The sequence below is a fragment of the Stegostoma tigrinum genome, chromosome 3 (assembly GCF_030684315.1).
Source record: "Stegostoma tigrinum isolate sSteTig4 chromosome 3, sSteTig4.hap1, whole genome shotgun sequence".
NCBI classification, from domain to species: domain Eukaryota; kingdom Metazoa; phylum Chordata; class Chondrichthyes; order Orectolobiformes; family Stegostomatidae; genus Stegostoma; species Stegostoma tigrinum.
This window is the reverse complement of record NC_081356.1, coordinates 92,625,698-92,642,302: the sequence shown is the minus strand read 5'-3', so window position 1 is coordinate 92,642,302 and position 16,605 is coordinate 92,625,698. Positions and strand designations below refer to the sequence as shown.

At 41.7% G+C, this 16,605-nt stretch overlaps 1 protein-coding gene across 9 annotated transcripts in view; it reads left to right on the top strand.

Moving 5' to 3' along the window:
* Positions 1-16,605, top strand: part of adgrv1 (adhesion G protein-coupled receptor V1) — a 560,536-nt gene that overhangs the window by 416,444 nt on the left and 127,487 nt on the right. For all 9 annotated transcript variants that reach the window (XM_048527106.2, XM_048527099.2, XM_048527104.2 and 6 more), the window contains one exon: positions 11,963-12,079. In XM_048527106.2, the coding sequence (XP_048383063.2) occupies positions 11,963-12,079 (117 nt within the window). The remainder of the gene's footprint in view (positions 1-11,962; positions 12,080-16,605) is intronic.

The window sequence follows — 16,605 nt, the reverse complement described above, 5'->3', positions numbered from 1 at the left end:
TAGTTTTGATCATTAGGAACAAGGTGTCATGAACAAAGTGGTATTTATTTCTACACTAACTTCATGTTATGACCGGACCCCGAGTGAATTTCCCCAAATTATTACTGTTCCAGGTGGGATACCTCGAATTGTCATCTTTCAGGGTGAAGAAGGATGAACTTTCCTTCTTTATTCACTCAACAACTCGGTGAGTTGCAAAAGCAATAATTTCCAAAAGCCCCCTTCCTTATGGATACCTCTCTTCCACACCAAATGAATTTATGTTTTGAAAGGAGGCAGCTATTTTGAATTAAGAAATGGGAAACAAAAACAGAATTTGCTGGAAAAGCTCAGCAGGTCTGACAGCATCTGTGAAAAGAAATCTGAGTTAATGTTTTGGGTCCCACGACCCTTCCTCAGGGCTGTTCTGAAACATTAACTCTGATTTCCCTTCACAGATGCTGCCAGACTGACTGAACTTTTCCAGCAACTTCTGTTTTTGTTTCTGATTTGCAGCATCCGCAGTTCTTTTGGTTTGTAAAAAAATGCGAGTTTACTTGTTACTAAGGATGAGAAGAAATAAGAACACAACACATATACACACAGATGTAAATGCAAAAAAAGTTGGGAAAAAGGCATCTGGGTCAGTCTCTGAATCATTCGTAACAAGTCAATGGAAGAAGGAAAGGGTCATTGCAGTGGTTGCTACTGGTCATGTAGATATTTGTAGTTGAATGGCTGATTTGGAAGTTCTGGCAGGTCAATGGAAGTTCTTTTATCCTGGTTCCTTTTGACAGTGGATAGCCAGCAGAACCCAGACTAAGAGAGTACTCCTCCCTTTTTCATTACCTAAGATGCAGGAGTGAGTAGTGGGTTTTCACAGTGCTCTGAGTGGTACAATACCATACCAGTTCACACACAGGGCAATAGACCACGAATAAAAACAGACCAGGGTTGGAGCTCCATTTAAACCCTGTTCCTGTATATATTAAAAAAGGAAAATTGCAAACTTTCTCTTGCCAGGACTGCCATCATTCTTACCATGATGTTTACAGTTTGAGACTCTCACAGGCAATTACAGCACAACTTGTGGTACATTTCTCCCTTTTTAAGTCCATCCCTTTGTAGGTACCATGATAATTCATTAGTTGTGGCATTTCAGGATCTCTTTCTCTAGTAAGTCTCTGAATTTTCAGCAGCAGTCTGTGTGTCTAGCTGTAACAGCACTCATTAACAAATAAAAACTCATGTGTTGGAATTAAAGGACCAAAACATCTATAAATGATTCATAGGTATGTTTTGTCATTATGCTACTGGTATAAAATATACTTATCAATGCTCAGTTTAGGTTCTGCCAGAGTCATTTGGCTCCAGGCCTCCAGACAGCCTTGATTCAAACTTGGACCAAAGAGCTGAATGGCACATAGGAGTTGAAAGTGACTGCTCATAACATAAAGACAAGAATTTGACCTGTTGTGGCATAAAGGAGTTCTAGCGAAATTGAAATTGATGAGAATGGGAGAGAAGATCTCTACTGGTTGGAACTCTACTGGTTACCCAGCAGAAAGAAAAATGGCACAGCATTGCCAGAGTATCCAGGCGTCACTAATCTTTAGCTGCTTCATTAATACATACCCTGCTCTATAATATCACAAGCAGGAATGTTTGCTGACAGCAAAATCTTCAAGTCCATTTGCAATTGTGTAGATAATAAAGCAGTTTGCGTCAGTGTTACATACAGATTGTGAGGTTTAACCAGCTGTTCATGAGCAGATTGTAATCTAATGTTTTTCTTAACACAGCAGAAGTTTATTTCTTACTGGCTCAGTGGTTTTTAACTTTGCTAGTGTCACAAGAATGCTGTTATAAAGTTAAGCACGAGGTATGGTTTATTTCAAGCATTCTTTGAAGCATAGAAATCTTGTAAAGCAAGCCACTTAAAAACATACAAGGAGTTACAGAATTAGAATGGATAAAGAGCTTATTCAGTTAGTAAAAGTAGCACAGAGGTTTGAGGACACAGCAGGGAATCAGCAGAAAAGTACAAGTCCTGCAGGGAGGATAAAAGCAATGCAGAGGCGCTAATGATACAGTGAGATCGGCACACAGTAAAAACAGTGCAGAGGGAGTGAAGATGCAACAAGAAACAGCGGGCACTGCTATGTCACTAAGAACCAACCTGAGTTTTGACATTACAAGGAGGCAGAGCTGTGACTGGCCAAATGAGAAACAATGTGGAGAGAGACGGAGTCAGTCAGTTAAAGTTATGGGGGAGTGAGATCCAGACCTGGTTGTGGGGAGGGGTGGAGATGTTGGTGGGATATGAATGGTCATTTGTGAAGCATGCAACTTGCTCCCCTAACAGCAATAAGTCTTTGCAGATGCTTCGGGGCTGATCAATTTGGATCACCCTCCCCACTTTGACAATGAGCCACAAGCAAGCAGAACAGTGGGTTCCTAGAACAGACATGAACTTCACAGCAAAATAAATTCAAGAACGTGCGGAGGGCTATAGCAACATCTACATATGGCCTCTTTAAGTTCTTAGGCCTTTTACTCTGTCAGACAAGAGGAAAATGGAGCATTCTCCTCAAAAATGGTTGTCCACTGAAATTCACCACCGTCCTTTGCCTGCTGTCTGGTGGCCTGCAAGCAGTAATCCTCACTATTGTATTCAACAAAGACTCACCATAGGTGAAAACATGAGTCTCGTTCTACCCTCACTACATCTGTACAGTCTAGACCATCGTGCAGCTAGCCTTCCACCCGTTGACTGTATCTATACCTCGTTACCTCAGAAAGGAAGCCAACATCAAACCCAGTTATAATCTCTTCCAACTTCTTAAGGCAGAAGATAGAAAATCTTAAACACATGTACCAACAGGTTTAAGAACAGTTCCTTCCCAGCTGTTAGTAGACTTCTGAATGGACCTCACAAGTTTCAAATCTAATGTTGATCTTTGTACAGCTTCTTTGCAGCCATAACTTTGCATTCCTCATTCTGTTCACTCACCCTGTGATCTTTTTATGTTATGATCTGACTGTACTGCACACAAAACATTTCACTGTACTTAGGTACATGTGACAATAAGAAATCAAATCAAATCAAATCCTCCACACCGCTTTTATCCTCTCTGTTGGTCTTACTCCTTCCCATTATGTCCTCACTCTGTCCGCACTATTTTGATCAATTTACCACAACACTTTGCCACATATTGACAGCTGAAAAGTGAGAGGCTTTCAAAAGTGCGATAAAGAGAGTCCAGAGGAATTATGTTCCTGATAGAGTGAAGGGTGAGGCTGGTAAGAATAGGGAACAATGGATGAATAAAGATATTGAAGTTTGAATCAAAAATAAGAAAAAAAAATTATATATTAGATATAGGCAACTTGGATTAAATGAATCTATTGAAGAGTATAAAGAGTGTCAGGGTATTCTTGAGAGGGAAATTTGGAAGGCAAAGAGGGGATATGAGATAGCTTGGCAGATAAGGCTAAGGAGAATCCAAAGAGATTCTACAAGTACATTAAGAGCAAAAGGGCAACTGGAGAGAGAATAGGTCCCTTAAAGTTCAAGTAGGTCACCTATGTGTTGAACCTCATGAAGTGGGAGAGATACTAAATGAATATTTTGCATCAGTTTTTACTGTGGTGAAAGAAATGGAGGCTAAAGAACTTGGGGAAATAAATACTGTTGTTATGCAAACAGTTCACGTTACAGGAGAGGAAGTGCTGGAGCCTTTAGAAAACATAGAGATGGATAAATCTCTGGGAACTTGATCAAGTGTATCCTAGGACATTGAGGGAGTTAGGAAAGAAATTGTGGGGCCCTTTAGCAGAAAGATATATATCATTTATAACCGTGGGTGTGGTATTGGAAGACTGGAGGGAAGCTAATGTCGTACCTTTATTTAAGAAAGGCTGTAAGGAGAAGCCTGGGAACTAAGCTATCCTTCTAAACTTCATCGAGTATGGACCCAGAGTCCTCAACCATTCCTCATATTTTAAGCTTTTCATTCCTGGGTCTATTCTCATGAACATTCTCTGAACCCACTCCAGAGCCAGTACAGTCCTGCCTGAGATATGAAGCTCAAAACTGCACACAATATTCCAAATGTGGCCTGACCAGAGTCTTATTGAGCCTCAGGAGTCCTGTCAAAATAAATGCCAAAGTTACATTTGCTTTCCTAACTACTGACTCAATCTACAAGTTTTACCTTGAAAGAATCCTGGACTAGAACTCTAAGTCTCTTTGCATTTCAGACTTCTGAATTTTCTTCCCATTTAGAAAATAGTCCATACTTCTCTCCTTACCAATTGCGTGACCTCACACTTTCTCCGGTTGTACTCCATCTGCCACTTCTTTGCCCATTCTCCTAATGTGTCCAAATCCTTCTGCAGCCTTCCCTCATCCTCAATACAACCTGTCCCTCCACCTGTGTTTGTATCATCCGCAAACTTAGCCAGAATGCCCTCAATTCCTTCATCTAGAACATTAATGTACAAAGTGAAAAGCTGTGGACCCAACACTGACTCTTGTGGAACACCACTTGTCACCAGCTGCCATCCTGAGAAAGGCTCTTTAGCCTATTTTCTGCTTTCTACCAGACAGCCAATCTTATATCCATGCTGGCACCTTGCCTCTAACACTATGGGCCCTTATCTTACTCAGCACCTCCTGTGCGGCACTTGTCAAAGGTCTTCTTGAAGTCCAGGTAGATGACATCTATTTGGTCTCCTTAGTCTAACCTGCTATTTGCTTCCTCAAATAATTCTAACAGATTTGTCAAGCATGATGTTCCCTTGATGAAGCCATGCTAACTTTGCCGTATTTTACCGTGCACTTCCAATTGTTCAGAAATCTTATTGTTCACAATAGACTCTAAAATCTTACCCAAGACCAAGGTTCAGCTAATTGGCCTGTAATTTTCCGTCTTTTGCCTTACTCCCTTTTTAAACAGGGGTGTCACATCAGTGATTTTCCAGTCCTCTGGGACCCTCCCTAACTCTAGCGATTCCTGAAAGATCACTACTAACGCCTCCACTATCTCCTCAGCTATCTCCTTAAGAACTCTGCAGTGTAATCCATCTGTTCCTAATTATTTATCCACCTTAAGTCCATTCAATTTTTCTAGCACCTTGTCCTTGCTGATGGCCACCATACTCAGTTGTGCCCCCAACTCTGTTAAATTTTGGGATATATTTCATGTCTTCCACTGTGAAGACTGAAGCAAAGTAATTCCTCAGTTCCTTAGCCATTTCCTTGTTCCCCACTACTATGTCTCCAGTGCCACATTCCAGCAGTCCAATGTCCACTTTTGCCTCTCTTTTGCCCTTTACATAGCTAAAGAAATTCTTACAGTCCTCCTTTATACTACTGGCTAGCTTATCCTTATCTTTTGTTTGTTGCCCTTGGCTGGTCTTTGTAAGCTTCTCAATCTTAATGTTTCCTATTGCCCTTCACCACATTGTATGCTTTCTTTTTTACTTTTATGCTATCCCTGGCAATTTAAAGAAAAACTTCTCACCTGTCCCTCTTGTACAACACTGCCCCTGACTATCCAGATGCATGGTATGCCATGAGACAATGTGCAGAAATCTTGATACCTGGGAGCCTCCTCTCAGCAAGATCAGCTTTTCACAAAGAAATTAAACATCAGTATATGAGTGCAGCATTTGGTTGTCAAATGAACAGAGTGTTTCGTGACAAAGACCTCAAACTTGATTCTAAGCCCCTTGGTCTATAGGGCAGCAATGTTACACATAGAGAATGTGCAGCAGATTCCGCAAACGCCTTGAGAAATATCACAACTGATATCTGTGCAAAATCCTGGAGGTCCACTGGCAGGATAGGCGATCTAATATCAGTGTCCTTTCTCAGGCCAGCATGCCAACGTGTTCAATCACCCATGTTGGGAAGGCAACCCACCACCCACTTCAGCAAACACCAGCTGCCGCAGGATTTACAATCCAGTATTGGAATATTTAGTCACCTCAGGACTCACAACAGCAGACCAGAAAATCATTCTGGATCCCAAGGGACTGCCTTGGAAGAAAACCAGCATACCAATGTCCTTCCTTTCTAAGATGAAGTCCAAAGTTGATGGTAGCTGCCTGGAAATTACTGAAGGAATCATTGAGAAATTGAAAGCAGTTTCTTCCATTTAAAGATCTTTACTAATGTGTTCACAGGAGGTTTTGCTCTCAGAAATGTGACGTCTTCTCTGTCTTAACAAAAGAAAGTTGTAGTTTCAGAGGGCACAATTATAGGTCATTATCTGCTTTTTAGAGGATGGCTTGCTTTTGCAGCCCAGAGTTAGGACTGTTGATTTTCAGTTGTTGAGGTATGGAATTGCACTTATCCCTCAACTGATTTCCATTTCAAAGTGGTATCACCGACAGGCTGTGTCTGTTAACCCCAGATGCAGACAAACTGTGCATTGCTCAAATTCACACCGGTTATACACTGGCAATATAGGGTTCTGCTTTAAACTGCTGCTATAATGAGGGGAGAGGGGAAGGCTATGAAGAATGGAGGAGGTTTGTGAAGAAGGGAGGGGGAAGAGTTGGTAGCAGTTTTCTTGTTCCTTACACCGTCTCGCTTATTTTCAAATTCTCCCAGCCCTTACTCACTCCTCCTATCCTCATTCACTCCTTCCAGTCCTTACTCACTCCTACCATCCTCACTCATTCCTCCCTGTCCTTACTGTGTCCCCAAAATTGTTACATTGGAGCTTGTCATTAGAACCTTTTAACATTAAAATTTACATATTTTGTGCAAAGAAAATGTAATCACTGATGCTTTGTCCAGAATGTAAACAATGGAAATCTTCAGAAGATAATCAAGAAGTTGTATGGCAATTGGGAAGCTAGTGGGAGGAAGAATTGAATGGCTATGAGTTGTTTAAGTTTTACAAGCCTACTCATGAAATGCATTTTTGAAATGGCATTTCATGATTTAAGGGTAATCTCATTGCTTATGGTTTGGAAGTGGGAGTTGAGGTTAAGAGTTGTACTTTGAACAGCTTTAGAGAAAGTAGGAACTGCAGATGCTGGAGAATTTGAGATAACAAGGTGTAGAGCTGGATGAACACAGCAGGCCAAGCAGCATCACAGGAGCAGGAAAGCTGACGTTTCAGGCCTAAATTTCTGAGGAGGGGTCTAGGCCTGAAACGTCAGCTTTCCTGTTCCTGTGATGTTGCTTGGCCTGCTGTGTTCATCCAGCTCTACACCTTGTTAACTTTGAACAGTTGCTTGTTCTGAAAGAGACAAAAACAAAAGATGATGAGATTTGTTCGAAATTGGCCTGGAAAGTAATATAGATCTGCAAATGAAGTACTCAGAGCTGGAAGCAGGTTGAATGATGAATTGATCAATCAAGGGAGGACAAATGCTAACCAGCTGACCATGGAGAATGTTGACTGAAAAGGGAAAACCAGGTCTGACTGTGTTTTTGCAGGAGTAAGAATGACTTTTGAAGCCTCTAGAGTGGGTGTTTGGTTTTGCTCTCTCTAGTTTTCTGTCCAAATATCAAATTGTTGATTGTTCTGACAAAATAATTCCAGTCTGTAAGAAATAAGTAAATATTCCCAGGAGTCTGCTGGAATTGTTTTCACTAATGACTTTGGAATTTGAGCAAGATTTCATTGTCAGGAACAGTTGAAGAAGTTCCATTTCAAAGGAGTATGTAAAATGAGTGACAAAAAGTTATAGCAAAGACATAAAAAGACATCCTGATCGGGAATGAATGGGGTAGTACCATATTTTATGCAAGTTTTATTTAAGGTTCAATGTTGATAATCAAGGCAGTGGAAGAATTCAGTCTAATGAAAAGAATATATTAAAATAGCAGTTCTATGTGCCTGTGAACAACTCATTGTCTGAGGATTTCATGAAGGCCTGATACTCATTGTTTCGAACTATTTAACTGAACTGAAAATTTACTATTCTTTTAGTTTCCTTTTAGTATATCCTTTCACTGTGTCTGTCAGTCTGCCTCTGTGTGAGTAGAAGATATGATAAACAAAAATTGGGTTTAGATTATAGACATTAATTAGATTTCCTTCTTTATCTTTGTTCTGACAAGGTAAATAATTAATAATAAATTGTTTTTTTTTGTTTCAGTTACAACTTCATGGATTGGGTAATTGTGAGAGTCATTGAAAATTTTACTTTCACTGTTGTGAACCGAGTGATAGTGAGGCTGCTTTAGTTTGGCTTGCAATGCCTATGCTGCAAAAATATGTAGAGAGCCAGAGAGAAAGATATGTATTGGCAATTGGATTTTACCATGTTCATGACTGCCTGAATGCAGCAAAACATGAATAATATTCAGGCTTGGCCTGATAATTGCTGATAAATCCTGTTCTGAGGAAGGGTCATTGGACCCAAAACATTAACTCTGATTTTTACTTCACAGATGCTGCCAGATCTGCTGAGCTTTTCCAGCAACTTTGTTTTTGTTCCTGATAAATGCAGAGTTGCATTTGCATCACACAAGTGCCAGACAGTGATCGCCACACATGAGAGATTTTAACCATTTCCTCTTGACATTGAATGCCATTATTACCACTGATTCCCCCACTACTAACATAATTGGGATTAGCATTTATCAAAAACTGAACTTGACCAGCTATATAAATTCTGTGGCGATCAGAACAAGTCAGAGACTAGGAATTTTGCGGCAAATAATTCAATTCCTGATTGCCAAAATCCTTTTTACCAATTGCAAGGCAGAAGTTAGGAGTGTGATGTCTGGATAACTGGGTCTCTTGTCTGGATAACTGGGTCTCCAACAAGACTAAAGTAACCTCCTATCCTATTTTGGGCGGCAAGGTTGCTCAGTGGTTAGCATTGCAGCCTCACAGCGCCAGGGACCCAGGTTCGATTCCAGCCTCAGGTGACTGTCTGTATAGAGTTTGCACATTCTCCCCATGTCTCCGTGGGTTTCTTCCGGGTGCTCCGGTTTCCTCCCACAATCCAAAGATGCACAGGCTAGGTGGATCGGCCATGCTAAATTGCCCATATGTTCAGGGATGTGTGGGTTATAGGGAGATGGGCCTGGGTGGGATGCTTCAAGTGGCGGTGTGGACTTGTTGGGCTGAAGGGCCTGTTTCTGCACCGTAGGGAATCTAATCTAATCTAATCTATCCTCAAGGATGATGCGGCCCGCTTGATTTGCATTCCATTCACCTGTTTAATATTCATTCCATCCACGACTGACACATGTAGCATACTATCAAGAAGATGCTGTACAGCCATTTATCGAGGCCCCTTTGACAACATCTTTCAACCTACAGCCTGTATGACCTCGATGAACATGGGCATCAAGCACATTTGAACATGCTGTCTGCATCACGCCATCTCAACTCATATCACTGTGTCAAGGTCAAAATCCTGGAATTCCTTTGCAAATTATACTTTGGGTAATCCTTACACCTAAAGGACTGCAGTGGTTAAATAAGCTAACTTACCACCACCTTCTCAGTATTAATTACAGTTAAGCAATAAATGCTGGCTTTCTTTGTGCTGTCGCATCACAAGAATGAATAGAAAGAAATGCTTGTGCAGTTAAATGCATAAATCCATAAGTTGTTGTGACTGATTCTCCAAAGGGTATGTTATCAGTTACAAGTCATTAAAATAATGAGACCTCTACTTTTGTGCCAGTTGTCTTGCTGTACAACTCTGAAAAATGTTATAACTTGTTAAATGTATGTAATTGAATTTTTTATGGCGTACTAACTTCATTGTTATTTATAACAAATCTCTATCACAAAAAAATCTAATTTTATACTTGCTGAAAATCAGATTTCTGTTTAATGATTGAAGAAATCCACATTTCCAAAATCTTTGGTTTTAAAACTTTGCTTTTCATATTTCAGCTTCTATCTTAATTCTATTGCATGTCCAAATCAGTGTCCATAAAGTTGAGTTAAATGTGAAGGATAATGATAGCATTTCATTTCCTTGTTTGTTTTTAGTGAAACTACTTCAGTCTGACTGGCTGCTACTTGACATACATTTCTTTTTAGAGGCATAGAATCATCAAGCTGTACAGCATGGAAACCCTCCAGTCCAACTCATCCATGTCGGCCAGATTTCGTAAATTAATCTAGTCCCATTTGCCAGCATTTGGCCCATATCCCTCTAAATCCTTCCTACTCATATACTAATCCAGATGCCTTTTAAATGTTTTAATTGTACCAGCGCCCACCACATCCTGTGGCAGCTCATTACATACAAACACCAACCCTCTGTGTGAAAACAGTGCCCCTTAGGTCCCTTTTAAATCTTCCCCCTCTCACTTTAAACCTGTGCCCCCTAGTTTTGGATTCCCCAAGCCCAGGAGATCTACCTTGGCTATTCACTCTATCTATGCCGCTCATGATTTTATAAACCTCCATAAGGTCACCACCCAGCCTCTGACGTTTCAAGGAAAACAGCCCCAGCCTATTCAGCCTCTCCCTACAGCTCAAACTGTCCAACTCTGGCAACATCCTTGTAAATATTTTCTGAACTCTTTCATGTTTAGCAGCATACTTACGAAAGCAGGGAGACTAGAATATTCCGCCTGGGAACCCTGCAGCCATATGGTATCAATGTGGACTTCACCAGTTTCAAAATCTCCCTTCCCCTACTGCATCCCTAAACCAGCCCAGTTCGTCCCCTCCCCCCACTGCACCACACAACCAGCCCAGCTCTTCCCCTCCACCCACTGCATCCCAAAACCAGTCCAACCTGTCTCTGCCTCCCTAACCTGTTCTTCTTCTCACCCATCCCTTCCTCCCACCCCAAGCCGCACCCCCATCTACCTACTAACCTCATCCCACCCCCTTGACCTGTCCGTCTTCCCTGGACTGACCTATCCCCTCCCTACCTCCCCACCTATACTCTCTCCACCTATCTTCTTTACTCTCCATCTTCGGTCCGCCTCCCCCTCTCTCCCTATTTATTCCAGTTCCCTCTCCCCGTCCCCCTCTCTGATGAAGGGTCTAGGCCCGAAACGTCAGCTTTTGTGCTCCTGAGATGCTGCTTGGCCTGCTGTGTTCATCCAGCCTCACATTTTATTATCTTAGACTAGAACTGAACACAGTATTTCAAAAGTGGCCTAACCAACATCCTGTTTCAGCTGCAACATGACCTCCCAACTCCTATAATCAATGCTAATATTCTATTAGCAATCCTATACTAATAAAGGCAAGCATACCAAACACCTTTCTCACTGTCCTGTCTACCTGCAACTTCACTTTCAAGGAATAATGAACCTGCACTCCATGTTCTGTTTGTTCAGCAACACTCCCCAGGACCTTACCATTAAGTGTATAAGTCCTACCCTGAATTGCCTTTCCGAAATGCAGTACCTCAACTAAATTAAATTCCATCTGGCACTCATCAGCCCATCTGATCAAGGTCCCATTGTACTCCAAAGTAACACTGTTCATTGTCCACTTCACCACCAAGTTTGGTGTCTGCAAACTTACTGACCATACCTCCTATATTCACATTCAAGCCATTTACATAAATGACAAAGCAGTGGACCCACCACTGATCCATGTGACACACCACTGGTCACAGGGCTGCAGTCTGAAAAGCAACCCTCCACCACTACACTCTGTCTCCTACCTTTCAACCAGTTGTGTATCCAATTGGCTAGTTCTCCCTGTGTTCTATATGACCTAATCTTGCTAACCAGTCTACCATGCAGAGCCTTGTTGAATGCCTTACTGAAGTCCACATAGATCACATCTACTGCCTTGCCTCATCAATCCTCTACATTATTTGTTCACAAATCTCAATCAAGTTAGTGAGACATGATTTCCCAAGCACAAAGTCATGATGACTATCTGTAATCAGTCCTTGTCTTTTCAAATATATGTGAACAGTGTCCCTCAGGATCCCTTCCAAGAACTTGCCCACCACCAACGTCAGGCTCAGCATTCCCTGGCTATTCCTTACCATGTTTCATCACTTTATATTTCAGATCTCATTTTTGATGTCCATTTACCTGAGTCGAGAGCTCTCTGATGAAAGTTGCACTGCCCTTGGACTGGTATTGCATTATCTCTACCTGTGCCAGTTCAGCTGGATGCTTATTCAGGTCAGTGCAGAAAATCTCTTGTCCTAAGTCTGTAGAAACTTGACCAGATTTTCTCATTTCTTAAAACAAATGTAAAGGAAATTAAAGAAATGTATTATGAGGACTGAAAAGAAATACATTCCAACATTCTGAGGAGCAAACTTATACATGGAACTGTTTATGTAACAACTCCTAATATTTTGCTATGCACAAGAATGAAGACAGAAACAATGAGTTATGGATCCTTGAAATTTGTTTTAAATTTGTCTGTCTGTAAAAAGGTCTTGTATCTCATGCACATCCGTCACACTTCAGATGTCACATTTCTAAGTTAAAAATAGAAAAGTATCATTTTCTGTTCACTTTTTCTCTAATCTTAATGACTTAACATTCCCCAAGGGCAGGAAATGGGGAATTATGACCAGCTGACAACATACAGATACTTCCAATTGACCTGCAGTAGACTTCATTATCGAAGTTTGTAGCCTTTTGTGTACCGTTTCTCAAAGGGATATCTGAGCAGTGTACTTAAAGGGAATCATCCGGATAAATGTAGTTCCATCTTAGCTGCCCAACATCTTGAGAATTCTGCCAGCTCACCCTATTGATGTCCTTACCCCACCCCAACACTCCAAAGACTTCGGGCACAGAAGAACTCCCCTGGAGAATTGCAGATGCCAAAGTTACTGCAGAAGAGTGGATAAACCTCCAATACCATGGCCGTGCTTCAACCCGCAGATTGTCTTTGAACAACACAAAAGGAGATCTGCTAGTTTTATATCTTGGAGATGTTGGTGGGAGATCAATCAGTTATTCAGTTGGTTCTCGGGCTGTCTACAAGAGCATAAAGCAGCCGATAGTCAGTTAACAACTTGTTTATTGTCTCTTCCAAATGTTATTTCCATAATGAGAAACTAAACCGTGGTGGTGTGAATGGATTGCTGATTCACTATCACCTGTTTTACACTATTGTGCAAGGTGAAGACTTCTCCCATTGAGTGTCAGGTTTAGGTGGCAATTTTGTTGCAGGGCATGGACCCTGTGCCTGCTCTTTACAAAGCCCAGGTGCTTAGGTTTGAATCTCCCTTTACTGAGCATTGACACATCATTAGCCAGCTGTGGGAGTTGCAATGGATGCCATGTAATGTTATGAAGAGAATCAGGTCACCAAAAAATGCAAATGGGCCACATTTGAATGCAGCATATAGACCACTGAAGATTGACATACTTTTGATTGTTAATTGGCCCTGTTATATGTGTGACTGTGTATTTTTGGTTTATGTGGAAAAGCCAGAATTTTCTGGGTGGGATGGGGGCATAATTTCACCAAGCAGACCCAGCTGCCTAGGCTCGGCAGAACTAAATAGCAGTAGTCCGTGTTATTGCAAAATTACTGATTGCCCTGAACCCAGCTGTGTGTGCGTTTTAAGGAAATCTTTAAAGGGGCAGAGGGAGATGGATGGGTTTAAGGTAGAAATTCCAGTTGAGGGTGATCAAAGGCGTGACTTCCACTGATGGGGAGAAAGAATTAGGGTGGATAAACAAGAGGCCAGAATCAGGGAAATAGGGAATATGGTGAAGCAGCCAGGTCTTTTCAGAAATGTTGTGCACTGAAGCCACTGTGAAATTAATCTGAAGAATTTATAATTTGTCTGTTGATAGAGCATGTGCTGAATTTTTGCAATACCATCTGGCTGGGAGTGGGGGCAAGTAGTGGGGACATGAAATTACACCCACTGGCCAGTGTATCAGTTTGAGCGTTGGGGTATAGGGTGGCTGGATAACAATTTCAGTCAGTTATATCACTTACTGGTAAAATCTCAAGAAATAAAACTGTACAGGTCACCTGGCATTGATTTAGTCAGCAGAAATAACAATGGCAAAAACAGTTCTTTCGACCACAGAATGTCCTCCTTACCAAAAATGGTGGGTCACTAGCAAAATTAGAAGAGCTGTCTCACAGACTCATCAAGCAATCGCCTGATATAACCGTACTCATGGAATCATATCTTACAGATAATGCCCCAGAAACCACCATCACCCTGGAGATGTTCCGTCTCACCAGCAGGACAAATCCAGCTGACATGGTGGCACATTGGTATAAATGGAGGAAGGAGTTGCCCTAAAAGTCCTCAACGTTGATTATTGACACCATGGAGTCTCATAGCATCAAGTCAAACAAAGCAAGGAAAAATCGTACCATCCTCCCTCTGGTGATGATTCAATGCTCCTCCGTGATGAACGACACTTGGTGGTAGCACTGAGAGTAGCAAGGGTGCAAAATTTACTATGGGAGGGTGGTTTCAGAGTCCACCACCAAGAGTGGCTTGACCGCAGCCTGAATGATTGAGCTGGTCAAGTCCAAAAGGACTTTGCTGCAAGATTGCAGCAGGCGATTAGGAAACAATAAAAGGGAGAAGCAGCAGCAGAATCATACACCAGCACAAGCTGCAACCTCATGGCATTGCATATCCCTGACTCCACCATTCCCATCAACTTAAACCTATGCCCTCCAATTTTGGAGTCCCCCACCCTAGGAAAAAGACTTTGACTATTCACTCTATCTGCACCCCTCATGATTTTATAAACCTCTTTAAGGTCACCCCTCAACCTCTGATGCTCAGAGAAAATAGACTCAGCCTGTTCACTCTCTCCCTACAACACAAACCCTCTAATCCCGGCAACATCCTTGTAAATCGTTTCTGCACCCTCAAGTTTAACAACATGTTTCCTGTACAAGACCTGGACAATATCCAGGCTTGGACTGAAAATTAACACCATACGAATAGCAGGCAATGGCCATCTCCAATAAGAGACATTCGATGGCTTTGCTATCACTAAAGCCTCAACTATTAATATCACGGGATTTACCTTTGACCAGAATGTCACCTGGACTAACTATATAAACACAATGGGTACAATAATTGGTCAGAGACTAGGAATCCTGCAACAAGTAACTCACCTCCTAACATCCCAAAACTTGTCCACTATCTACTTTCCGTCCACTTTTGATGCTACTTAGGTGACTGTTTATGATTGGTGTGTCTACAATGGGTCAAAGGGCCTTTTTCAGTGCTGTAGATATCTGTGACTGTAATAAAAGTCACAGTAGGATGGCCACCTATCCCCCAAAAGGATTGGTGTAGCTAGCATTAAGATTTTGGGCCTAGTGGCAATGAGAGACATCAGTCTTCACAGAAAAGGACTTCTGAGCAGTTGGACAGCATAGGAGAGGAAAGAAGGACAGGAAGGCAGGGAAGGTCAAACACTCCGTACAGGATCTAACATTAGAGACAGAGATGCATCAAGGTGATTGGAGGCAGAAACTCACAGACATCTGTGAAGTCATTCCTGAAAACCTTGCACTTCACCACTCTGACCCTGTATCTTGTCAGTGGCTGTCAAAGTCACTGAATTTCTTTGCATCTGGTTCCTTCCAAAGCTCAGTTATGTATCTGAGTAGCATTTATAACTGCAACACACATCTACGTATCATTGATCATTGGTGTCCCTTTGTCAGAGCTAAACAGTGCATTCATCTCGTGACAGATACACCTCACTGAGAGGGCAGAGAGTTTCTGCACCTTTGCCTAGATTCCTCAGGTACAGGGCACTATCAGTTGTACCCATGTAGCCATCAAGGCACCCTCTGATGCATTAGTGAGATCCATCAACAGGAAGATTTTCGACTGCATCATTGTCCAATGGTCTGCCACCAGAACAAGAACTTCCTTCACATATGTGCTTACTTTCCTGGCAGCTGCTGTGACTCCTTCATTATTCTCCAATCATTGTTTTTCTCAGAGCTTTACTTGAACCCTAACATGCATGAATGATTTCTATGAGACAAGCGACAACCCTTAAAGACATGACTACTCCCCTCGCAGGAGTCCCAGACACAGACATAGACAACTAATGTCAGTCACACAGTAGGACAGATGCCAACCAAGCTTTAAGCATATGGTAATGTGATTCTGGTGATAGGAGCAGTCCACAGTGGCCATAATGATTCTTCTGCAAGAGTCTCAGTTATTTGGATGGTATGTTGCATTCTCCATGATGTGAAACTCCAGAAACCTGTGAATATTGAGGACATCAGATGGGGATCAGGAGGCGAAGAGCCATAGGGAGAGATCAAAAGAGATGATGCTGAACAGAGAGATGCCCACCGCACAGTGAAGTGCTTAAATATGCCTGGTGTGGTGAACAGCTGTTAATGTCAGGATGTCTTGTTTCAGGAACAGAGTCCTCTCACCCAGATTAAAATTTTGGCCATGGAAGAGGATTCGAGAGATGTTTGCCAAGACATCTGTGGAAGACTCAGCCTGGAGCATTAATTGCTTACAATAAAGAAAGCATATCTGCCAAGAGACATTGTCCTCCCTACGGAGGATCCTGTTGTCACCTCTTCATTACATGCCACTTTTCCTATTTTGGTAGCAATAAAAAGATTTCCATACATGACTGAAAGTGTTATTATTTATACATTACAGTATAGAAGAGAACAATAAACAGATACAAATAAAAACACACCCCAATGACCAAGA